The sequence below is a fragment of the Leptosomus discolor genome, chromosome 5 (genome assembly GCF_034619465.1).
Source record: "Leptosomus discolor isolate bLepDis1 chromosome 5, bLepDis1.hap2, whole genome shotgun sequence".
Lineage (NCBI taxonomy): Eukaryota > Metazoa > Chordata > Aves > Leptosomiformes > Leptosomidae > Leptosomus > Leptosomus discolor.
In genome coordinates, this window is record NC_141395.1 from 21,110,292 (window position 1) to 21,136,729 (window position 26,438).

Sequence of the window (26,438 nt, forward strand, 5' to 3'; positions counted from 1 at the left end):
AAAGTAAATGATTCAAAAAAAATAAATGAAGTCAACCAGTGGAGCATAAAAATATACACAGAAAGTGTCTTGGGTTTCAGACAGTATATAAGAATTTCTCGTAACTCTACAGAGAAAAATAGTCTTCTTCCGAAGTACTTACAATATGTGGAAGAACAATATACATATGGTCACCGAGGTGAAAGAGGACTATACGATCCATGAATCAGTGGTCAACATGTGAAGTCTTATCACAGAAATATTGTAAACATTTCTCTTAAGAGGATCTCAGTCATCTTTGGTGTAACAGACTCCTAGGGAATCTCTGATGACACATTTATATCCAACTTAAATAACAGGGACAAGAAATGGTTTAAACATTTTGCATTTAAAGTACGCATCACTTAAAAATGCAGTATATGTGTATATACAAGTCACAGTTTAGAATGGATCTTTTCTTTTATTAAAATGCTCCTGGCCTATAAATACTAAATCTTAAATGTTCTGGCCAAAGATCCACTTCTGGAAGGGGTCTGATGGATTACAGGACGCCAAACTCGGATGCTCTCCATTTCCTGTAAGGCACATATGTAGTGCTGCATTGTACAGAGTTTGATCCTAAAGTGAGTAAAAAAGGAAGGGAAAAAAAAGAAAGTGAACAAACAATGCACATACTATTTCCCCCCACTCCTCCTTTTCCCAAGCTCATTGCTGTTAAAGAGTAAAGCCATACAGACAGAGCAGAAGGGGGCTAGCACACAAATATGAGTAGTGTGCAAGTGCCAACTTGGTTTGGGAGGAAAATTTTTTTAGAATATTTTAAAAGATACAGAACATTTGGATTGACTTCCAGGTGGATGCCCAGGCACACACACTAAAGGATATCAACTGTTTTTTTAAGTGACATTTCTACTTTACATTTAAAATAGTGAAATCGTCAAGTTTTGATCTGGTAACTGAAAAGCTGAAATTACCTACATTTTCCTCCCATAAATAACCTTACTCCTTTTTGGCTTCAGAGCTTTGTTTTGTTGGGGTTTCTCTTTTACTGGAAATCGAAAATTAACTCATACAAAAGATCAGTGATAAAAATGCCAATTCACTGCACAGTCTAAGTACCTTTTGATGCAGCCACTGCTCTTCTCCAGCGGCAAAGGTTTTCTGGCCTTTGTAGTTACATTCACGAAGCTGCACAGGTCCTTTAGCAGCATGCAGACAAAGCTCCTTCTGAATGTTATGTCGAATTTCATGGTGTGCAGAATATTCAAAGTACTATTTAAATAATTTTTTAAAATTTCAGTAAATAAACAAACAAGAGTGTTGAACTAAATTAACCCTTTGAAATTCGAATATACAATGTAGTAGATTTGTTATTCAACAACTTGAGATTACAAAATCTTTTCTCTGATTTTTAGCATACACGCTTTGAAAGTGTTTACAAAACTAAAAGAATTTTTTAATACAATGCAATGGAATATATTTAGAAGTACTTAAATGTATAAATTGCAAATGACACTTGGTGCATACACATTATGATGCAAAATCTCATTGCTACCTCCCCCAGGAATCATATACAATCCCAGGAGACAAACTGAAGAGAGGAGATAGTTGCATGGATAACTTACATTTTGGCATTTCTTAACTTTAAAAATCTTTATGCAATTTTTGTTGCTGGATTTTGTTTTTTCTTAGAGCAACCAAAAACTAATTTGTCACATGGAACAAAACTGAATGCTTCACATCAATTTTTGCTGCTTGATCTAAACAATAAATGCTAACAATAGGATGCTGTTATGTTCGCTTGGGAGCGAGCCATTATAAAAGTAACATAGGTATGTATTTTGTGAGTGAATTTTACCATTATTTCCTGACAGGAGAGTACATTTGAGGCTCAGGAAGCCCAGGCTATAATTCTAGTCTTACCAGGGATTTAATCCCAGCAGTTAGAGACACAGCTGTCCTTTTATACCTCCAGTCCTACCCAACCATCCTCGTCTCTTCCTTTTCTTCCTCATTTAAACAGCAGAGCTCCTATCATTATATCCCACTACAACTGTTTATCGGCTCTCTCTGTCAGCCTTCACCACCGCATCTTTCCTTTGACTATTAAGAGCAGGCCCAGGTAGCTCCCTGGGGCTTTCAACTATCTGTCCAATTGGTCAGCTCCTGCCTCCTCACTGCCTTGGCATCAATGGGAATAGCACTGAGGAACAAACAGGCATCTCGCTCTTGAGTCTCTTGAGTGCCCAACATTGTTCCCCGAACAGGTACTGACAGGAGTGATCTGCTTAGTCATTCAGCTCTCAGACATAGTAATTTACTCTAAATCTGTTAATCTGACTTAACCTGTTCTAATTTATCTTTTGAACTCCAAAATCTCTGCAAGCCCTGAAAATATGACTTGAAAGCTAGGTTTAAAACTTCATCTGTTTTGGATATTGAGATGCTGTTGAGATGGACGTGTTCCCAGCCCCAGAATATTCTAAGAAGGAAAAATGATAATCAATTGATGTACAATTCTGAAAATTAGGTTCTGCCTTCCACTCCCTTCTCCCATCTCAAACAGATAGACAAAGACAACAGGTAGCATTGAACATTTCAGCCTACACTGCCAAAGTCTGGTAAAGAACATAAACCAACTGAAAACAGAGTATTGTAATGAGAAGGGTTAAGTAAGCAAATACGCACATCTCTCGAGCATTACCAGCAAAACGTGTATTAAAGCTCTCTAAAGGTTGGCATTTAAAGGGATTCAGACTGTCACTGTAATGTTAGGAGGAAAAACAAAAAACACAACGCTTGGAAGCGTAGAGGTTTAGTGCAGTCCAAGGTAACTTAGAGAGAGAGATGACAATAGCAGCATACAGCAGATCTCTTAATACAATGTCTTGGTACAGTGTTCCTGTGTTAATGACTGTGAAAATGTGAAAAGGTGAATATAGTATTAATCCACAAAAGAATAAAATAATAAAAAAAAGTTCAATACCGTGAGAAGCTCACATAACAGGGTAGTTGTTAATCTAGACAGTATTTCATATCCTGCAAAAACTGATTAGGAAAGCATCAGCTAACTAGGTTCATGTGTCTGCGTTTTCACAGTGCCATCAATGGATGGTTTTTAAGACTGAAGATTTTATTAAAAAAAAAGAGAAATTACAACTATATTCTAATAAAAACTTTTAAACTTTTGTTGATCTTTAGTTACTAACGATCTACAGTTAATAAATTTTATTCACCAAATAACTCTTTAGGGCAACAGAGAAGTGGCTATTTCTGGGCAGGGAAGGAGATGTAGCTTTTATTGGTATTACAGTAGTGCCTGAAGGATTCAGTATCTGACATCTATTGCAAGTCATACTGTAGAAGAAAGAGCACCATCACTGCCTCCAAGAGCTATGCATCAAAGCGAGCTCTTGGACAAATTCAATCATATTATTCACTTGCATGAGCCAATACAGGACAGACCACTTTGACCTCACACTATGAGGCTGCAAGCATGACAGGGAAGGTGGCTGAGGCCTGGCCACTTGGTCTCCCACTGGCCGGATTCCCACCGACATCTTCCTTGACACTGCGAGTCCTGGTGGCAGAGAAAGAAGCAACAGGAGGAAGCATAAGGAAAGGAGGAATTAAGAAGACAACATTTACAAAAAAAGTAGTAAGGGTAAGATGAAAAAGTTTTGCACAGAAAGGAGAAATCAAGTGAAGCAGTGCAATTGTGTTAAAAACCTGAATCTGTATGCTGAACACAAATTGTTAGAAGCAGGATACAACATGACGAGCAGTATGAAATTTTCCTTTAACAATACGTATAGGAATTGACTCTTAAAGAAACACGGGGAAAAAAGAGAGAGAGAGAAATTGCATACTAAAAAATCAGTCAATTACTATAAAATAAATAAAAAGCTTTAATATGGTAAAGTTACAGCTGAATAGATCATAAAAATCAGGTATCAAATATCTTACCTGATTTCCTCCAAGTCCATGACAAGAATACATAATCAATGGTTTGCCACCATGGTTACTTTCACCAACATCCAGACACATGTGGTTGCCTGTATTTTTTAACTAAAGAAAGAGCGTTATCAGAAAAAAAAAAAAAAAGAAAAAAGAAAAAAAGAGAGAATCTTAGTGGGGATGACAAAAAATTAAACCATCTCACTTGTATACAAAACTAACCTCTGGCTTAACAACAATTACAGCTGTTACTTCATTTTTACTTTCTGCTACACTCAAATATAAAAACCCTAGTCTCTCAGTTAGTCCTTTCTAACCAAAAGCCTACTAACTATGTTATGGTTGTCTGCAGCCACACGCTGTGAATTATTAGGCTACTGGTGTACAAGGTTACTGGTATCGAAATTGCAATTTGAACAGATACACATAAAATGATCAAAACCGAAGGAATGGGAAATTTTATTTGTAAATACAGGGTAAACATTCACATTCACCTCAAACTAAGATTTATTAGAAACTTAATATTTTTTTGGTCTTAGCAACACAATGTCTAAGAAGTTATTTGGCAGAAGAAATGCAATGGTCTTTATAAAAATAAAATACGTGTAACTATAAACACATATTTTCCTCGTCATAAACCTAGTTCTGGGAAGCGAACGGCTGTCCAGTTTTACTTATTAATGTGAACTAAAAATTCTCTCAGACTTCTTACTATATAAAGCTAAATTTACCTTGATAATTCAAGAAATGTCTCACTACTGGCTTAGTACTTCGGTGTCATTTTAACTGTTAGTGATAGGCAGAGTGTTGCTTATCTTAGCAGTTTGTAAGATCCTGTTAAGCAAGGCTACTGTTAGTTATTAAGAAGCTTTTCTTAAATTTCCTATCACCATTGGCAAAGCTGTAAGATATTCAAACAGCAAGGTGTGCAGAAGATATTCTTTGTCCAGAGTAGTGACAGAAAACCCTAGAGCAGTTAAGGACAGCTAAAATGTAAATGCTATGGTTAAGGTAGCATAAAAGGTTAGCAAGCTTCCTGGATTATGGAAGACTATAAAAAATAATTAACATCAAACTTACATAGCCAGAAAACAAAGGATTCAGGTCCGGCACATATGCTTCTGGATAAACATTACTGAGATACCAGGTAAAATTTTTACACTGCAGACGCTGCCTTAAATCAAGTCTTTTTGAGATGTCTCCGAAAGTTTTCTGTTAGAGGAAGGGAAGTAAGGCAGGATGGAAGAGAAATATACTAACGTTACTAATATCAATTTTCTACATACAAACCTATGATATTCTGTATTGTAGCGTTAAAGAAGTTTTAAGCTTCATTTATTGATTATTTTTTTTAAATACTGTACTACTCTGGTTACTGCTGTTTGTTTTCAGTATCATAACACCACTGACATCCTGCCTGCAGCATTTCAAAGAACATGCAAGAAAAATACATCACAACTTCGAAACGACAGAAAAATCCTTAGTCCCAAGACAGCTTTAACACAGTGCCATGAAGTGGGAAAGTACAAGCAAGACCATACTGATGACAGCTATAAAGCTAACTGATCTCACTAAAAAGTGTGAGCTGAAATGAGGAATTTTAATTAATTTAATTTATTTAATTAAATCATTAGCATAACAGTCAGTACAATGCAGAATGTCCCAGACAAAATTCAGTTGTCTAACTGCTAAACATACTTAGGAAATCTAGTGCTATTAGTGATACAATAGTCACAAAAATCTATCATACAAAGGGAGAAAAAACCAGCTTCTTGAAGAAAACTCTGGATTCCAGCTGGTGAAAGACCGAAGTTCCAGAACACTTCCAAAATAAACAAACCAACACCCAAACCCCCTGAATTTAACTTAAGTTTTTAAGCAGATAGAGACAGGATGGGTATCTCATTGAGTAAGCTTTATTCTGCAGCTAAAGACAACAAAAACTGCTTTTTAAGTAAAAATACGAAGCAACTTGAGACTATCATGAAACATTATGTTTCTCACTCCGAAAAATACATTAGTTTGCATTTCTATGCTCAGTAGCTTTTCTCATGCTGCTCTGGTAGTTCCAGTAGCTGCTCAATGCAAACAACCCAGGATTTTAGAGAATGTATGAAAAAAACCTTACCAATCAAAAAGCCCCACCACACAAAACACCACTATCACCACCCGAACATCTGAGTTTTTTCATGTTTGTTAGGGCTACAGTGTTAAGCAAACTCTGTCTTTTCATTAAAGTATCTAGAATCCTTACATACTTGGTCAATAAATAACTTTTGCTCACCAAAACTTTCAACGCAGCAAGTGTGATTTCTAATACCACCACCACCACCTACTTGTTTCACAATTTTTGCTGCCTCTGTGTTTCTTCGGTAAAATATTTCTTTATATTCATCCATCCAGACTTCTGCAAGGCGGACTTGATTACGTGTGATCACTTGAGTACCTTTTGGGAAAGTATGGGGACTCTTGCTGCGAAAGACATGGCCAACAACAGAGCAAGGCATGATCTCCAACTGTCCACCACATTGCCATACCTAATAATAACATTTTTTTGCGTTATTTATTATATAAGGGTTATTTATTATATATATTATAAAATTACATAAGTGCACTGCAATTAGAACTAAGGGAGTGGAAAAAAATTCAGCAATGTTATCGTTCACCAGAAAAAACCCTAAACCACTATCAAAAGCGCACGTATCAGGCATACCTTAAGTGAATTTCCTAATCAGGTAAACCCTGGAAATGTACACTTCAACTATCAACCCTAAACACTCTTAAAAAAAAAAAAAAAAAAGTTCAGTGATCATGTTTGCATTTTATTTCCTAGGTCACTAGTAAGTCATTTTCCACGTCCTAGCTGGCTGACTCAGCAGAGAAGTCAAGATCTAGATCACTAACTTGTCCTCAAAAATCCTGTACCCTGTCAGTACAGAGACCACTGCTAATTAAGTAGCTAAACTTACTCTGAAAGACATTTCTATATTTTCACCTCCCCATATTTCCATTTCTTCATCATAGCTTCCAATGTGTTCAAAGTAGTCTTTTGATATTGAAAAGAGACCTCCAGCAAAAGTAGGTGTTCTGCAAAAAGAGAAATTTACTGAGGAAGACAGGATTCAAATAGGTAGGGATTTTTAAAATATAGGTGTAAAATCATGGTATAACTGTTCTAGGAAGTCTCCATGCATGTGCCGGTGTTTCACTACATTGACACATTCTCCTAGCATAGACAATACTTCAGGCAATTAAATCTGCCCACATCGAGTCTCATTTGACAGTTTTATTGTCCGTTTATTGACAACTGGTTTAGACTAATGACTGCTGATATAAAAGACAGCATCAGGAAAAATAACACATTTTCCCTGTATGGAGGATATCAAGCAAAGCTATTACTCCTCCAGAACAGTAGCCTGTCTACGGCCAAAGCACACAAAACCATCATCAAAGGCACCACTGTAACACTGGTATTTTGGTGCTCTGAACCTTTGCTGTCATCCTTTCAAGGATGATGAATGAGGAGCCAGAATCCATGGTACTGTCACTGAAAAGAACTTTTTATAATCCTTCTCTCCCCCCTTCCTCCTGATGAAAAAATATAAAGAAATTGCTGATTATGTTCCTAGTGTATGTAGAAAAAAAGGTAATGCAGAGCAATTACTGTCTTAAGGAGGCTACATTTTTATGAAAGCTTTAAAATTTACAATGTGGTTCTTAAAAGTATTACAAAAACCACCTAAGATGGTAAGACTTCTGATCATACTCATCTGAAGAACTAGTTCATTTACAAACTGCTGTTCATAACAAAAAACACAAACACTGAAGGATTTAAAACATCATGCAAATTATGTTTACCTAATTGGATAGGTTTCATCTTTTCTTCTTTTATTTTCATGTTTAGGAAGAGATTCCCATCCAAATGACAAACTCCAATCAAAATTTCCTCTGTTGTGGCTACGCCCGTAAGGAGATGGTTTAATGAATTCAAAAGTATGGAGATCTATAGAAGTAATATCAGGGCTTACAACAGCAACAGGGTTCTCAGCTATTCTTGCCAATAATGGCTCTAACCAGCCATAAAAGCATTCACCTAGGGAGAAAAGGGGAACAAGCACTGAAGTTTTACTTGCCTATAAAGTAGCACACAGGGAATATTTTAACATGCCCACAGCAAGCCAATATGCACTGCTTTTAAATAGCATCACTAATTATACTTTCAGGAATATAAAGCAGCAATAGGAAAGATGATACATCGCTAATGTTCATAATTTGCAAAAAATCTGCAACATTAAATCAAGGACAACAGCGTTATAAACCAGCCCTGGCACAGCTTCAGGTTACACTTACAATGAGCATCCAGAAAGGTAAGGGTCTCTCCTGTTGCTACTGAAGCTCCCAACAACCGTGCAGTGATTAGACCTTTTCTTTCCTTTTGACGGACTACTTTAACTATTTGAAATTGTTTCACATATTCATCTAGTTTATCATGCAAGTATTCTAGAAAGAGAAATCAGTTTCAGTATGTTCAGTGTATATACACATCACTATCTAGGATTTTACATTATTAAACTACAGGATAAACAATTCACACTAACCCCAGGAATGACCTCAGCATCAAAACAGTAAACAATTCCTGACTGTTGAACATTATTTTGAGGGGCTGAGTTTTGCTGGGGGTGGGGGCATAGAAAGAGGTGACTGGCAGAGAACAGGAGATGGAACACTAAAAATATTCTAAAAGAGAAAGGACATGTGCTAGTACATCTCTTCTGCAGTATTAACAGTTTGAATATAAATTCAAAATCCATTTTCAGAGCAAACAGATCACACACCTACTTACTCAGGTTATCTGCAGAACATGCAATTTTTTTCCTTAATGACGGCACATTTTACAGTTTTCAAGAGCATATTTACAACAGCAACAGAAGATATATTAAAAAAAAAATCTTTAAGTGTGCAAAATTTGAGAAACAACCCTCCATCCCTCATTAAACATCCCACATCATCTTCCTTCTTCTGCCCATCCTTAGCATTCAACTGTACTACTCAACATACGTCACATCCAAGTGTGCCAGTATACCGAACACAGACTTGCAAAAAGTGTCAATACGTTAATAAAAGCATGTACGTATAGACATGTTCATCTAAACCATATAAAGGTTTTTGAACTTGTGTTTGTGATCACACTGAGTATACATTCAATTATTTTTTGCAGTCAGCTTGAGTATTGAGGATTATTCTTCCATTAAATAATTTTACTTTCTGGGAAAGACGTTACCCTTCATATTAATGAAATTAATTTGCATAAAGACAATCACTATGATAAAACGCAAATTGCTATAAGCATTGGCTGATTTATCCTTGGATACTTTGTTCTAAAAATTGTAATTGGTTTGAAGTACAAATTACAGAGCTACTTGTCATGCAACCAGTTATGCAGTTTAAGCAGCCTTAGAATTCAAATAATCAGAAATGGGGTTTAAAAATCTTTCGGAGGACAAGAATTTCATATTTGACTATCTTATGAAAAAAAGATGGGGGAGAACTATTTTATATTTTACAGAAAAAGAAAAGAACAAAACCACTTAGAAAACCACCATTATACATGTTAATGGTGGTAAAAAGATATCCTCTTTTAACCAATTTATCTGCAATCCTAATATGCCTTATATTTAAAAAAAATCAAGAGAAAATAGACTTCTTACCATCTACACTGGCATCATCCACCAAAATAATCTCCTTTAACAGTATGGCAGGAGAAGTATACATCACGCTGTGAACAGTTCTGAGCAGAGTGGACCATGCTTCATTATGAAAAACTATTATAATACTTGTGGTTGGCAATGGCGGGCAACGCTTAAACTTCTGTTCAATGCATCTACAGATTAGAAAGTGTCAAATGTTACAAAATGGACAAAAAATTTTGACTCACACTCTTAAAATAAACCCTTCTGTTTCTAGTACAATGCTTTCTAAGTATGGACATTAAATATTTCAGCTTCTCCACTTTCTATCCCAGTTTTGCAGCACAAAGGCAGGTGCCCCAACTGGAGAAGCTGTAGAAAATATTTTTAAAAAGTGTGGTGAGTAAGAATTCCACTCGAACAACTGACTCAGTTCTGCTTCTGTCTCACAAACTTTTGAGTATGTTTCACCCTGGTCGTCTTCAGAAAAAAACAGGTTATTCTATTGAGTAGCAGATACTAAGCTGCAAAAATCAGACTTTCAAGTCCCCATTACTGCTGAAACCCAAAAATATAAAGAACATTTATTAGAAGACTGCAGAGTTTGCAAGGAAAAACAGATCTAATTCAGAACTTCAAAATTTTGTAGAAAAACCATATAATCCTCAGGACAGCTTATGCCAATCAAGGGAGACTATTTTAAACGCACAGTTTTTCAAGACTGACGTATTCTGAACATAACTTTAAATCCAAGCGCAAGTCAAGACAACACTTTTGCATTCACAAGCTGCACACTTAACTGTTTATTGCCTGTCAGCTTTAGAGACTGGAAGACTCCCCAAGGTAACTACCACAGCCACTGTCTCAGAAAATACACAGGCGAAAAACTCACCAGTTACGTTCTAGCAAAGGTTACTGTAAGCCGCTTCATGTGTAATACGACATTCGTACTACCATGGGCAGCTCAGCAAGGTCAGTCACTTCTGACACAGATAGCTGAGAACACATAATCTGACACTGACAGAGACTGCTCATAACCAAAACCCACTCCACCCAAGTCCTACAGTCTTAATAAAATTTTTCAGTACTACGAGATTGCTGAGATGTTCCATTGCCTTGTTCAACAGTTTACAATTCCTGATTTATTAAACTATGCTGGTGGTTTTATTAAAAAAAAAAAAATACAGAAAAAAAAAAGGAGGGGAGGGAATGTTTTTTAAAATTGGGAAAAACTTTAGATCACATTTTTAGTTTTCTTGTAAGTAAAACTTAGCAGGCTTCCAGAAAGTCACTCAGAAATTGTAGCTTAAAGCGAAAGCAGAAAGCCCTGTTTAAATATGATTACTTTGAATTCAAAACCATAAAAGAAGTGAGCCGTTCTAAACACTCTTGGCTTTGGCACTGTGGATCACTATGTACAGCCAACCATTATGTACAGTGAGGAGACTTTCCTAAACTATCACCTAACGCTGAACTGCAATCATCTTGCGGGCTGCATTTCTGACCAGTTTTTCAACTATCAGGATATACACATTTCAACATACTCAGGAGGTCGAGTGTCTGGTCCAAGATCTCGGTGTAAAGAAATCCTATCACTTGCAAATGCATTAAAGCAGTGTTTTTCTTCTCCACGCTGTTTTTCTTTCTCTTCTTCTGAATTTAAGTTGATGGTTTTAAATGCTTTGCCAGAAGCTCCAGGAGCATTAGGATCTTGAAGGGGTCGATCTAGAAAGGGTTTTAGCTCCACTGCAGTATAGTATCCTGGCAAACAGTGTCTCTCTCCAGGAATCTTGGTTTGCCGAACAGGTGCTTTTATCTGCATTTTTGGCTTTGCACCTTTGATATTGTTCATAGAATTTAACACAAGACCTAATACCTGACTCTTCTTTCCAACAGCTGGCTCAATCCCTGCTTCATCTCTAAAATCTTCAACACCCACTTCTCTTTGTAATAAAAATAAAAACACCAGAAAGACAAACACAATAACGCTAAACTTCCAAAGTTTGCAGTGAAAAAATAATTTCTTGAATAGTTTGAGTTTTTTTTTCAAAGCCATTCTAGTTTTAAAAAAATTAGCACAAAACGAAAGTTCCTGTGAACGACGTTCTTCAAATAGGTCACAGCATTTCTTGAAATTATAACACCTGTAAATTAAACCAAAAAGTATTAATTTAGACATCTAGTATATTCAACAGTGTAAAACCACAAGAAATGAATGGGCAGGAATTAATTCACAGCTCCCAACTCTCAAACATTGTGTGCCCATCACTTAATCACAAGATACGTCAAACCTATCTACAAGACACCCAAAATACACTTTCCAGTTTTTGAGTTTGATTTTTTGGTTTTTTGACTACACTTTAAGTAGAAGAATCAGAAAGCAGGCAATCCACTAAGAAGAGAACACCATTTCTACACAATGCCACTACTTCACATGAATTTTCTTCCAAATCTTGAAAATTAAGTTGCTTAAAATTAGAGGACAGTGTTGTTTTAGGTCTTCTAGAAGCAGGGAATTTTAGGTCAAGGATGGCATAGAAAGAAAACAGATGGAAACAATATAAGTTCAAGTTGCATGTAAGACAGATCTACATAAAAAGTGAACTATAAAGACAGAAAGGACTTCTCAATCAACTTATTTCAACAATTTTGAAATTTCCAATATTAAAAAACCAATCCATTTCAAGATCAGACTTAAGTAATCAGACTTCAAGTGGGAAATTTTTAGATTAATTTAGTTCAATATTCAATGCAGACTTAATACAGGTAACTTGCAGTAGATTAATTTAGTCTAAGGATCAAGTAATCATTCTGCATATTTTTATCATTCACTTGTACTGCATTTTCTGGCATGTGCTGCTGCAACTCATCAAGAGAACATGTCAAAGAGCTCTCCTCTTTCAGGAACTCTGCCACTATTTTTTTCACAGACAAGCAATTATTCAGTGGCTTTCAAAAATGGGGAACTATGAAAAACATTTGAAGACTACCAGAGTCCAAGTGATTTGAATTAAATTCTCTGCAAAATTGGCAGTTTACAAGAAGGGGAAAAACAGTAACCAGCCTCAATTCAAAGCACAGCTTTATTTTTGTGTAAGTTTGCATGTATGTGAACTGAGAAAAGAAATAAGAAGCATCTAGATAAAAGCCACAGTTAATTCCCGCTTGCTAACTACTGAACACAGAATTGCAAAAAACTACTTTTCTATTTCATCCTTTGAAATACAAATAGATTCTGCCTTTCTTATCTGGAAAAACATATACTCAGGAAGAGAGATAACTTATAGAAAACAGGAAAAATCTCACCTGGTTTCCTTCAAGAATTTTCAGGATAAGCATCAGGATTTGTTGACATTACAGTTTATTTGAAAGCTTATGTCAGCTTTTTTAATAACCCCATCATTCAAAGCACAGCAGTTTTACCGTAAACCTACTGTTATAAGAACACAGAGGGGAAGCTCATTAAATCATTGTCATATAGATACTAAAATGTGCCTCACAAGGCTCACAAAATTTCTAAGAAAACCCATTAAAAAAAAAAATCAGTCCAATACAGTCTTACACACTATTTTCCCATTTTTCTTTAGTGCTGAAATATTTGTGCTACAGTACTGATACCTATACAACGCAAGACTAAGAACAAAACCTTTCTTTCCTGGTGAAAGGATTGCGACCAATTTACCAAACTGCCAGATTAAAAAATGCCTTGTTTTCTCCCAATGTCTGGTGGGTTGATCGTGGCCAGCTGTCAAGACACCCACCCAGCCACTCTTTCACTCCCCCTCCTCAACATGACAGTGGGGAGAAAATAAGATGGAAAAGCACACAGGTCGAGATAAGGACAGTGTGATCACTTACCAATTACTGTCACAGAGAGACAGACTCAAGGAAGATGAATTTAATTTATTGCCAATTAAAACGAGAGTAGGATGGTGAGAAACAAAGACAAAACTAAAACCACACCCCCAGGCTCAATGTCACTCCTTCATTCCCTATTCCTCTATCTCATTTCTCCCAAGTGGTGTACAGGTGATGGAGAATGAGGGTTGTGGTCAGCTCATAATGCTTCATCTCTGCTGCTCCTTCCTCTTCACACCTTTCTCCTGCTCCAACATGGGTTGTCTCTGCAGGGTACAGTACTTCAGCAAAAACTGCTCCAGCATGGCTCATCCACAGGTCACAGTTCTTGCCAGGATCTTGCTTCTGTGTGGGCTCTCCATGGGCTGCAGCCTCCTTCAGGGCACATCCACTTGCTCCAGCACGGTTTCCTGCACGGGCTGCAGTGTGGATACCTGCTCCAGCGTGGTCTTCCATGGGCTGCAGAGAAATACCTTCTTCACCATGGTCTATTCCATGGGCTGCAGTGGGACAACTATTTCATAGTCCTCTCCATGGGCTGCGGGGAAACATCTGCTCTGGTTGCCAGAACACCTCCTCCCCTCCTTCTTCACAGACCTTGGTGTCTGCAGGGTTGTTTCTCTTATGTTTTTCTCACTCCTCTGTCTCACAGCTGCTGTCCAGCATTCTTTACCCTTTCTTAAATACCTCATCACAGAGGTGTGACCTGCTACCCTGGGCTCAGTGGGTCCATTTTAGAGCTGGCTAGAACCAGCTGTGTCAAGCACAGGGGCAGCCCCTGCCTCCCAACCTTGCCATGTAAACGCAATACACGATGTCAAACCCTAAGCATACATACAGATCAGCGCCCAGCAAGAAGACTAACTTGTAATACTGCCATTGGTAAATCTGCAAGGGCTCTGCCTGAGTCTACAGCCTCTGCAACCTATTAACCAGGAATGTTTTCATAATACCATAAAATAGAAAATCACATTACTGTTTCTCAGGGCACCATGCAAGAGCATATATGATATTAGTAAATCTTAAAGCTTAGGAAACAATAAGCAATATAAACATATCTTCCTCAAATAGAAAAAAAAGAAAACACAGGTTTTTTAATACTTGAAGTACTTAATATTCTAAGAGGTCTGGCAACTTCATCTCATAAGTTGTCACTAGGCATAGTCAGTCAGGCAAACACCTGGGGAGGGGGGCATCAGCATTGGTTGGCTGGTTGGTTTGTTTCCAAACATTGTTCCCCTCAAATTTCTTTTGTATCACTAAATATACAACAACGTTCTTCACTGTCCTCTAGGCCTCTTCCTCTTGGCAGAGAGACTTAAATTTGTTCATGACAAGAGAAAAGTTAAGCTTTAATGAATATGATGGTATAAAATATGTCAAGAGAAGAGAGGTTAAAGTTCACTTTATGCAGCAACGATGACTGTTTTACACTGAAATTATGCTTAAATTTCAGAACTTAAGCAGTATTTGAGTCAAATATTTATGACTGTCTCTTTTCATCTTAATGAACTGGCATGAGACTACTCAAAGGGTAGAAAAATTACATCATATGCCTACATATCTGTTATCTGCCTTAGTACCAGAGAAACCTTTTAACTAATTTAAGAAGTACTTTAGAGAGTTAAAGTTGCAGTTGTCAGATTTCCATTGTACATATTCAGCATCTCAATTAATGCAGCAATATTTACTTATGCTATGCTCACTAAATCACAATTTTTTTTTATAGTTTTATGTTTACTATGTGAACTTTGGCTTCATTGTACTGAGTAACAAAAACGAAAAATGGACTAGAAAATACCAAAGATTTCTTCCATAGATTTTTAGCACATACATCAGACTTTTGCTGCTGTGGCTTTGATGCTGACACGCTAACCTATTCTTCAGAAAACATCAAACATACATATGTACCTTTTACCAAAAGCTTAAACTAAATTACTGTTATTTTTATTTGGGATTATTTTCTGCAAAAACTGAGCATATACAAGCCCTTAGAATACTCATGATCAACACAATAGTCAAGATATCTGTAAATCAAAATACCCAAAACCTAAAATCCATCCAGAATATTTCTTGTACTACCTGTGTTTTGCATACATCTGTCTTCAGACAAATAAGTCATTAAAGACTATAATGAACAGACCTAATAAGCAACCAAGAACACAGGGCAATTTATTAATCATTTGTTTCCCCATGTAACTATATTCACTTTTATCTGCATACACTTTGACAACACATTTCCTTGTATTGGACACATCTGTCTGGGCTGCCCAGGTCTAACTACAGCAGGCTGCCATAACACACAGATGAAACATGTCTGTCCCTAGAAATGAAAAGACAACCACCTGAGTTCAGCAGGTTGTGCAACAGAGCAACATGACTTAACTCTTTCAATGCTGATTAGCATGCTCCAGTAGCATACAGGGCAGCATGCTCTGCACAGGGACAAGTGCCAATGATGTTCCTTTTTTAAAGAAAGGACCAAGGGATAGCCTTGGGGTAGGATGTTCAGCAGAGGTGCAGTGGACAAACACGGGCTCGTTTGCCACAAACGTACAGCAAACACTCTGATATAGACAAATGCTGACTCTAGTTTTATTAACAAAATACCTGACAGGGATATTGCTTGCAATGAGAGAAGAGCTCTTTGTTGCATAAAACAGTAGCAGTTTCCAGAACACAGACTACATTGTCCAAAGAACTACTGCCATGAAAGCTGTATCTTCCTTAGGGCTTTTACCAGGAAATTCTGTAGTCAGAAATACAATCTTTATGCCCCACAAATGCCTCACACATTTTTATGGCATAGCAATGTCTGTAAAGCACAGACCAAGCTACTGTTCCATCCTCCAGGACATACTCAAGAAATATGTAGCATGATTAAACTCCCTGAGGTGTCTGTTTGGCAAAGTGTTTAATCTTCTATTCATTAGTGTTATTTCCACTAATAGTAGTCTGGATTCTTACAGCACTTTGAAATAATTAGCCCTAAACATCAGAAGCTGGATTTTAGGGTTGGGGGGGGGGTTGTTTTGTTTTTTGGTTTTTTGGGTTTTTTTTAAGATGAAAATAACCAGAAAACTAATATGTACTACAAAAGTCTTCTAAAAGTGCCAAAAAGCAGCTGCCACTCTACTTCAAACCACATCACATGGGTAGTGTGTGAATTCAATACACAGTCTATGTTACATTATGCCACCCACTAACTCTGATGTCAGACTGTCTGCAAAAACTCTGTCCTACAAGAAAGCCTCACTACAGTAGCAACATGTAGACAACTCTGACTTTTTGTTAGCTTGTTCTGAGCAACGCTGCACACAATCATTAAAAAAAAAAAAAAAAAATCAAAAAGGCAAGATAATTCAAATCAGCAGAAATTCTTTCAGACCATGGCAATGAGGACAAATTTGTTGGGGTTAGTATCAACAATATACTTGACCTCACTTTTTTTCAAAAAACTGTTTTAAAGTCTACTTTTCTTTTACCTGAATGTTAAATAGGGTTCTAATGTTTCCCGAGAATGTCACTTATGGAACATTAAAAAATTAAAAAGATAAAATACTAAGTAAAAAATATTAAATAAATACTTAAGAAAAAAATAACTAAAAAAAAAAAAAAAAAAAGGACAAAAACCCCTTCAGAATGATTCTAATCATGACTATTCAAGTACACTACTTTGCTTCACCCTAATATAATTTCTTCTGTAACTCCAGAAACACAGGACCATTAAAAAGCTTGTCTATTTTTTCTTAATGTCTAAGTACACAATCCTTTCATCAAGACCTTAATGTCCCCTTAATCAGAAAGCACGTGTGTGAACAGAAATACTGACCAAGTCGTTTGGGAAAAAAAAAAAAAAAAAAGACCTGACACTGATGACCAACTGTTCTCACCAAATTAGTAAAAGTCTGCCAAAGATACATGATTACATACGCTGGGATATGTCACCTGTAAGAAGTGCTACTTTCACCACTGGTATTTCTGAATCTAAAATTCTAGATGGGTTTTTTTGTTTTCTTTGCATGAATACCAATGTAGATGCTACTAGAACATTAGCTACTGAAATGATTGGTTTCTTCTGATCTTCTGCCACCATGGAAATTGAGGTTTTTTTCTACCAGCAAAATAAATAAATAAATAAATAAATCATTGAACTAAACCATTTCCACTCCTAGGAGTACATCCCAGCAGAACATCTGCTCACATTACCACTTCTTGTGACAGCCTAAGAAATGTCCAATTGGGAGTGAATTTTTCATACCGGTTTAGCTGAATACAGAATACAAACGCTCTCCAAACAATCAAAAACATTCAAAAGCACTTCAGAACTTGCGGAAAATGAGAACAGTTCCTTAAGTTTACCATGCTATGCTCCTATTCACAAGAATATTAGCCCTCGGCTTAAATAAAGGAACAAAGTATTAAGTGCAGCGCCCAGAAATTTGAGGCCTCACATGAAAAGGAGAATCAGCCAGCCAGTTCCCATCTCTACACTTGCAGCAGATGACACTTGCCTATTTCTTCCACTAAGAATTGCTACTGAACACACTCCCAGATAGGGCATACAGATGACATTCACAAACCCCAGATACCGTTCCTCCGGGTACATTTGTTGAAACTCAGCCAGTGGAAATGTGGTTCTACTCCTGAAAAAAAGTAATTGGAAGAGGAATACTGAACTTACTCTGTTCCTGAGTCATAGTTTTAGAAACATTAAGGGCACAGGTTACTCTAGCAGACTGGTTGTAATCTGCCCCAGTGATTATTACAGAAAAATCAAAAGCTGTAACTGGAGGATAACACAATAGGCTGAAGAAATTTGGAGCAGCAGCAACCCAAAACACCTAGCTGGAATACAACTTTGTAAACTATGTTTTTTCAGCAGTTTCTTCGAGATGTAAAAACATACAAAAAAACACCCACCCTCCTTCTACGTATTCTAATGGAAGTGCTTCCAAAAACTTTCAAAATGAGCACTAGTACTATTTTTCTACAGCTAAGCACTGTACGTGATAGGCAGAGATAGACAGTTCCCTGTGACAACAAATAGCATATTAAAAGTATACATTAACCATATATTATAAAAAAATCTTGACGGCTTATTTTTCAGTCCTGGGACTGTAAATATGCACTGAACTCAAATTTAAATTTCACTCAACTCTGTGGCTTCCTTTTTTTTTCTTGGCCAGATTGGTTTGGGCCTCTGTTAAAATAATTTTAGACTGTCCCTAAAAATGCCATGATGTCAAGCAAGCACCATTGCAGCTGTAAAGTGCTGTTTTAACTTAGAAGGATTAGTGTCTGATTTTCACTTAAGCATCAGAAAATAATCTCTGGATCATAAACAAGGGAATTTTTTGTTTGTTTGTTTTCCTTATTGTAGCAATGTTTCTAAGATAACAAAAACATCTGAGTATTAAGTGTAGGGCTTGAAATCACCGTTTTACACCATAATTGGTCTTAAACTTGTTTAAACTAAAAGTTAAGTCAAAGCAAGTCTCCTCATACATTTTTTTGAGATTTACTGAGGTTTATTAGGTCAGTGACTGCTAAACTAACCTTGGTCATCACCTTCCTCCTCTCCCCACTTAACTGGTTCTTATCCAGCCACTTTTCACTGCTGAATAATCTTACCTAACAACAAATAGTCATTTAGAATTTAATTACTAAGTCACTGTCAGCAGTTTTGCAACATGATTTCTCTGTTTGCAAGCAGAACTACTTTCCTATGGCACATGATGTCAGCAAATGTTAGGAAAAAATCAGACAATGCTAAGAGAGACAGCATGTGAATAAAGTCATGCTTTACATGAGTGGACAAAATCTGGCACTTCATGGTCTAGAACCCTGAGGCACTTTCAAATCTTCTAGAAGATAAGCACAAAAACGAGCAGATTAGAAGGAGAAACTCATCAGAGCTAGTAGGCACCTGATCAGCAACTCATATTATGAACACAATTGTCTACACTGATTACAGAGAAAGGGGAAGCCCCGAACTAGGTAGGGATCAGCTCTCGGAACAGACAGACCAGGCAATAAATTTATGCAAAACAAAAACAAATGTCTCAAAGCAACACAGTTTACCACCTAGAACCACAGACTTCGGGAAAATGTCACACAGTTTGATATTTTGATAGAAGTCAAGATATTCAGGCTGCCACTGGTATTACCCCACCCAAAAAAGGCGGCAAAGTTAAATGGCAACAGCAGTTACGAGGAGGAGGAAAACTGGTCATCTGCTCCTTCCCACAGTGCAACAAAAATAGTAATTTGGGCTCTCTGTAACGTAACTTAATTCTTACTTTGCTATGTCATTGAGAAGATGACAGTACCAGATGCCAAACTGACCAGGCCACTAAGCAAACCTAGCTAAAAAAAGAAACCAAAATCCATAAATTGGCTGTTCTGCCTCAGTCTGTAACTCTGTCACTCAGCTCAGTAGCATGACACTGGCTTTAGTCAAGACTGAATAGATCAATATAATTCGTAATTTTTTAATTAAAAGACGCTTTGTAACACAAGACTTACATGTAAAACACTACTGAGATGCATGCATAGAACTCGTATTTCCAGCACAATATTTTTATTAATAACTGTATTTGTTGGTTAAATAAATACTTCTTTGTACAAGCATATTTTATGCTAAGTTAAAAAAAAAATCCACGACACTAAGGTTTATCCATGCTCCAAGTCAGTTTTCCTGTCAGTTCTCCAGAACCAAGAAAATGCTCCTAAGTACTGTCACCTGCTGCATAAAGACTAACAAACCGCCGGAGAAAAGAGACAATCTAGTAACTCAAAAGTACGTCATATAGGACGAAATATACCAGAGGAAGCTGGCAACGTACCCAATGAAACCATCACCCTGCTGTTATCAAATCAATGCGGTACTGCGGAGAAATACTTGGGCGGGATCAGTACGTGCAAGAGACACCGCCCTCGGTCAATACTTTTGGTCTGAACAGCGCATCCGGCTGTTGGCCAGCGCTTCCCGGAGACCCGTTTGCCCAGCTGCCCGGCAGCAGCGCCCTCCTCCGCAGCCGGAGCCCCTCGCCCCGTTTCACGATTGCCCAGAGCGGGGCACGCAGGACTCGGCCGTCCCCAGCCCCCTGGAAGGCCCCTGGCGCTGGCCGCGTCGGTGGGATCGGAGGGGACTGCGTGTGGCGGGCGGGCAGCGCGCGTGGAGGGGTGTCTGCGGGGGATCCTCCGGGCAGGCCCCGGCCCCACGGCTGCCCCAGGACCTCTCCCTCCCGCCACGGCTCCCGCCCGCCCGTTGTGCCCCGCGCCGCGCGCGCCCAGACAGCTGGCGCTGAACAGAGGAGAAGCGGCACCGGGCGCTACCCCGCTGCCGACCGCGGGCCCTCTCCAAGGAGGAGCGGAGCCGCGCGGGGAGACGGGCTCCCTGCGCCCCGCGACTCCCCCACTCACCTCGTCCGGCGGGAGGAAGACGGACACGCTGCCCGTGCAGCGGCCGGAGGCGAAGGGAGGACCCGGCGCCCGCCGCCGCTCCCGCCCCGCCGGGAGGCCGCCCACAGCGCCAGGAGGCTGAAGCCGGGCGGGCTGCTACGGCTTCCGCTCAACGGCCGCCAGGTGCGCGCGGGCCTGCGCCTGCGCCCTGCCCCGCCCTCACCTGGCGCCCAGGTGCGCGAGGCTTCTGCCGCCGGCGGGCCCGCGCGGCGCGGGTGGGCGCGCGGGCTGGGGGCCCGCCCGGGGCAGGGGGAGCCGGGGGGCAAGGGGGGAGCGGGGCCCTCGGCCCGGGCTGCGGCGGAGGGGAGCCAGGAGCGGGACGCCGCGCTCGCCCTCTTCGCCTTCCGTTCCCGAAGGAAAACGTGCTTTTTAGGTAATGGCATAATGCCCGCCGCAGCAGGGGCCGGCCCGCGCCGCGCGCCTCAGCCTCCCCGTTACAGAGTGCATTTTGAGCACCGCGGCAGGGGGCTGCGGTTTTCTCTTCAGTCACGTTAGTGTTACGTCGCGTAAGACGGGGTTGACCCAGCACTCCCAGCTCCCGTTGCTGGGACACGGAACACAAAATCCCTGAGAGGTGAGATCAGAGTCTGAGGGAAAGGATATCCCACTGAGCTCCCTTCCTTTGCAGGGCCAAGTTTCCCAGAGGGAGAGAGAGAAAAATCCCTTTTCTATAAAAGTACGGTTTAATTTTGGGGAAAAAAAAAAAAAAAAAGGCAGAAAGTTTGCTTCTCATTTTAATAGAGCATGAAGTCTCCCTTTTATCTTCTGTTACTTAAGAGTAGCACTATTACAGCCCCAGTCCAGCATTCAACACTGACTTCTTCCACGAGCTAAACATGGTATCTTGCCAGGAGTTATACTGATTCTATAGCAGCAACAGAAATGTTAATACCACTATTTATGAGTGAACTCATCTTCCCCAGGAACACCTGATGAAGATTTAGATCAGAATTAATCCCAATTAATAGGTGCTGGTATTCCTAGCATGTTAAAAATCATTCCTGATGCCTTTGAAAGTCAAGGCCTCAACCATAGCAAGTACGTCACCTGAGACATGCATGGCCAACATCCAGCTTTTCACAGCACAAAATTCAAGTAAGGCAGATTTCTAGTATGAACATTTAAAAAGCTGCTGTTTTCCAGAGTAAGGCCTGCATTAACAGGCATACCGACACCTTAAAAAAAAACCAACCTAAAACTAGTACTTCAGAACAAGATTTAGAGCATTCACTCAGCTCCTCTCTTAGCAAGCACCTGTCACATAATTTTGCAGTAACAGTCCAATTCTAAACATTTTAAGGCGGGTCAATGTTTAAAAAAAAAAAGAAAAAGAAAAAGAAAAAGGGTTTGATTTAATTGCAAGATGAAGCAAGAAGTAAACCACTAAGTAGATGAAGCCAGAAATCAGAAGTCACAGTTGTAAGGAGCTTAAACCAACAAAATAGTGATGTTACTTTAAAAAGTGGCATAGTCACAAGCTGATGGAGAAATAGTTGCTAATAACATTTTCCCTTAATTCCTTTTCCTATTTTTTCCTGTTCAGCATTGTATAGGGAACACACTAATGAGTTCTTTATGATCAACTTCTCAAGAGCCAGGATCTACCCCCACTATCGAGACTTCCCTGAAACGTCTCCTGGACCACTTTCAAAGACAATTTGTTCAGAAAATTTTCAACAAATTTTCTATAAACTCTGTCTAAACTATCATAATTTATAAAGCTACTCACTCATCTAACGAGTAACTAGACTAAGGTTTCGGTTATTAAACAAGAGTTGCCTGATCTACGAGCCTGTCTAAAAACTGCTGTAGCCACATTTGAGAAGTGACTCGCAATAGTCAAACCTAGTCCAAAACCAGGGGGAAACCCTGCAAATTACTACTCTGTTTTTCTTTAACAGTCTTGCTAGTTTAGCTATTTTAGCTAATTATACTAGTTATTTTACCTAATGATACTTTCTAGACGATCTTTCTAGTATTGGTACAAATCTGAAAAAAACAGTAGGGAATTAAAACAGAAGCATTATTTAGTACACTGTTACAAAAAATGTTTACATATCCTCTAGAAGACCTTCTAGGCATTCTGTACCTGCAGGGGAAAGGTGGGCAAGGGAGGAGAGGAAAACACACCTTGGTTTATGTTGCTATAGCCACAAGATGCTTACAGTTCCAGTTTCAGTGAATGAATCAATAGAAACCACAGCTTCACCCTCCTCTTTTATTCACCAAAGGCAAAAGTGGAAGATGGGTTGCTAAGCAACACCACACTGAAGACTGCAGCTCTTTGAAACGAGCATTACTGACTCCCCTCCATCCCAAAAGTCTCTTCCATTCAAACCCATTTATTAAGAAGGGGCTACAAAACAAGCTACCAGGACATGCATTTTTAAAATGAGAGACTGTAAAAGCAGAAGGAAAGCTGAAATTAACACATTCAATTAGTTGGACTACAGAGAAATGAAACAAAGCCATTCCTTCTGCAGAGAAAGTAAAAAGAAGATTCAGTAAGGAAAGGAAAACAAATGGGCTTATATAAACCAAAAGGGAAATGGAAAGGCCATTTATTTCTTCTGGGAATACTATATTAAAGCAAGACTTCCTCCAAAGGACTACATATATCCACCATTGGTTTGGTTTCTTTTTTTTCCAATTTAAATCCAAATATGTGCCTCATCTGCACTCTCCTTTTAAAGACCTCATAGCTGTCAAGACACTAGTGGCTAGATATGCTCAAGATGGCTAATGGGAATTCAGAAATCTTTCACCTGCATGGTATACGAACATAGCTCTTCAAGTCAGCCATGAAAAGCTCAAAGCCCCAGTTCAATTTCTATCAATGAATTTCTGTATCTTATCATTGTCATGACCTAATCTTTACCCATCTTATGAAAATGTCCATCTTACACTCATGATAAACCAAAATAAAGTAAATTAGTCTTGCCTTTTCTGAAAGCATCTTGCATGTATTGATTTAAACCCACCTATTTTTATTCTAAACTTTGGCTAAATGTTATTCCAATGCTATCGAGGCAGCAAAGCCACATTGATCCTGTATAAATACAGCTGCATACAAAGAAATGCTGTTTTACTAGAAACTGCCTTAATAAGGCTTATGTACTTATTCTTTTAGCATTGGGGGGGGAAAAAAACCCAAACCAACCAACAACACAGCATAGTTTAAGAATTCATAGTCTACTGATTCCCACAGCCCATTCCCTTACAGTTCCCTCCAGCCTCACCATCTTCCAGATCCTTCTATGTTCCTCATACCACTTCTGTATCATCAGTTTTTCCCCAGCCTCCTAAATCTTCTTCCTCAGAGCTCTATCATGCTGTACAGCCTGCAGGAAAAAACCAGGAAGCCTGTACTGTTCCTAGTGCAGTTCTGTACACACCAACAGCCAGTGCTTGAACAGAAGGGACACAGCTACAGTGTAAGTTTCAAGGTTCCCTAGGGAAGGAAGGGCCACTTATTTGGGTCTTTTCTCAATTCTAACATTCACACAAATCTTGTAGAAGTGTTACAGTCCTGAGACACATTTTCAAGAGGTGCTCATAGGAAAGTATTTCAGAAGAGAAAAGGAGACTTTTCCTAAAATCCTGGCCCCTTAAAGTAATTAGGAAAGTAGTGCTATACTACTTATCACAGCTCAAAAGTTACTGGAATGCAAAGTCGGGAAACCACCAGTAGGTAGCGGCATTGCATAAAGTGATGCATGTCAATTAGGAAACAAGGCTATAAAGTTACCCAGGATACAGCACCCAGTTATTGACATGCAAGATTTGACACGATTGTAAACAGCCTCTCTTTTGGAGCCCTAACATTCAGTTGTCACAAAAAAAAGATACCGAAAAATCAAATGACAGTGACTTTACACAATGTCAACATGAAAAGGTAGTTTTAGCTTGAGGAGAAAACTGAAGTCAGTTATTTTAAGAAACTAGTATTAAGAATTCTCCTTTCATGCCAAAAACAGTACTTTGAGTCAAATATATACAACATCAAGTGCTGTTTGAAAACCAAATACAGGAGTGTTTTTTGTTAGGCATCACTGAAAAATTCTGCATCACTGAAAAAAACCTGATCCTTCTCCTTCCTCTCATTCATATATGATGTGCTATTGCTTCCTTAAAGATCCACATGTTTATTCCGTACATGAGAAGATCATAATCCCCTCTAATCAAAACAATTTCTCTGGAAAGGTGTTTTATATGGATTAAACAAAATGAGTGCTAACGTCTGCACATACAACTGTGCTGTCTGCACATACAACTGTGCTGTCTGCACATACAACTGTGCTGTCTGCACATACAACTGTGCTGTCTGCACATACAACTGTGCTGTCTGCACATACAACTGTGCTGTCTGCACATACAATGTTGAAAGACTAAACACTCCAAATTAAAAATATCAAACATTTCTCTTCATGGAAATCTGACAGGTGGATAATAGACAGCATGAGTATAAAATAAATTCTGTGTAAGACTCGCACGATCTATAGAAGCCTTTACTGAATATTTACATATGGTCTTAATTTTAAATACATAGATTTTCATTAAAAATGTTAAAAAAGTTTAATTGAGCACAACGTATATAGCTCATTCTTCAAGATAAAAAAATAAAGCATGCTTAGAATATGTAAAAATCAAAAAACATACTTTAGAAATACACCTGTGGTAATAAAGACTACAGTGTAATTATGACTAAATGGTTTACACGAACTGAGATCCAGCATTTTAATAATGCACTAACAGACAGGATAGGCTGTTGTTTTGAGTGCTAATTCAAATGGACAAAACAAAATACTGAGTTACATGCTTTGAAACATTTTTATAATGCTGATGACACTTTTTTTTGATGCCGGATGACACTTTACATAGCACACATGTAAGCAGTATTCTCTCCCGAATAAGAATAAATACAATTTGTTTCAGGGCTGCAGATTTTTCTTGAAAATAATCCAGATCTCTAGTATAATTAAGTTAATCATATTCACAGTACTTTTATGCCAATATGGTCTCTGTCACTGCAGTATTTCAGTCATAGTTTCCGAAGTCAGACTAAAACAAGTCCATGAGCCACACAAAAAAATATTCACGTTCTTAGTGATGCACGGGCCTTGTCAAGTATTTCCTTTCTGATCTTTGGATAGTTTGGATGTGCTTCAAGGACCTGTCAAAAGACAAAACAACCCAAAAATTCTGTGTCTAAAAGGAAAGAATACTGTGTTAGGTTATTCCCCCTCATCATTGAGCTTACACATTATAACACTAAAGTAACAGCATGACAAGTTTGCTTAAGTATGCATTAATATTTAACTGTGGCTACAGACTACCATGTATGGAGGTCACAAACAGCTTTATCAAAGACACCTTACTTCCCTTTCACACTGCCCTGTCACCTTGATGCAAAACACACAGGGGTCAAGGGCTAAAACCTCTGGATGTCTTGAAATGTGTGCATTCAAAATAGTGACCTCTGGAGACATT

At 38.5% G+C, this 26,438-nt stretch overlaps 2 protein-coding genes across 3 annotated transcripts in view; both read right to left on the reverse strand.

Moving 5' to 3' along the window:
• Positions 1 to 474: 474 nt before the first annotated feature.
• GALNT3 (polypeptide N-acetylgalactosaminyltransferase 3) lies at positions 475 to 21,127 on the reverse strand. Its single transcript, XM_086465960.1, has 11 exons — positions 21,112 to 21,127; positions 11,168 to 11,767; positions 9,645 to 9,817; positions 8,287 to 8,436; positions 7,795 to 8,029; positions 6,906 to 7,023; positions 6,273 to 6,473; positions 5,017 to 5,148; positions 3,946 to 4,047; positions 1,099 to 1,251; positions 475 to 597 (listed from the first exon to the last, which is right to left on the reverse strand). The coding sequence occupies exons 2-11, from the start codon at positions 11,677 to 11,679 to the stop codon at positions 475 to 477; spliced, it is 1,899 nt and encodes a 632-aa protein (XP_086322086.1). The 5' UTR covers positions 11,680 to 11,767; positions 21,112 to 21,127.
• Positions 21,128 to 25,629: 4,502 nt separating this feature from the next.
• The window catches only part of TTC21B (tetratricopeptide repeat domain 21B), a 41,275-nt gene continuing 40,466 nt past the window's right edge, over positions 25,630 to 26,438 (reverse strand). Inside the window, exon 29 of one of the 2 annotated variants that reach the window (XM_086465041.1) lies at positions 25,630 to 26,121. In XM_086465041.1, coding sequence (XP_086321167.1) covers positions 26,044 to 26,121 — 78 coding nt within the window. In that variant the 3' untranslated portion in view covers positions 25,630 to 26,043. Of the gene's footprint in view, positions 26,157 to 26,438 lie in introns of both variants that reach the window. The other variant, XM_086465040.1, reaches the window with a different exon arrangement.

Bases quoted from the DNA above. Each gene is read 5' to 3' on its own strand.
- GALNT3 (XM_086465960.1), bottom strand. From the start codon at position 11,679: ATGGCTTTGAAAAAAAAACTCAAACTATTCAAGAAATTATTTTTTCAC. The intron at 9,818-11,167 runs GTATGTTGAAAT...TCTAATCTGTAG, and splicing joins CCAGACACTCGACCTCCTGA to ATGCATTGAACAGAAGTTTA. The intron at 6,474-6,905 runs GTAAGTTTAGCT...TGTTATTATTAG, and splicing joins ATATAGAAATGTCTTTCAGA to GTATGGCAATGTGGTGGACA.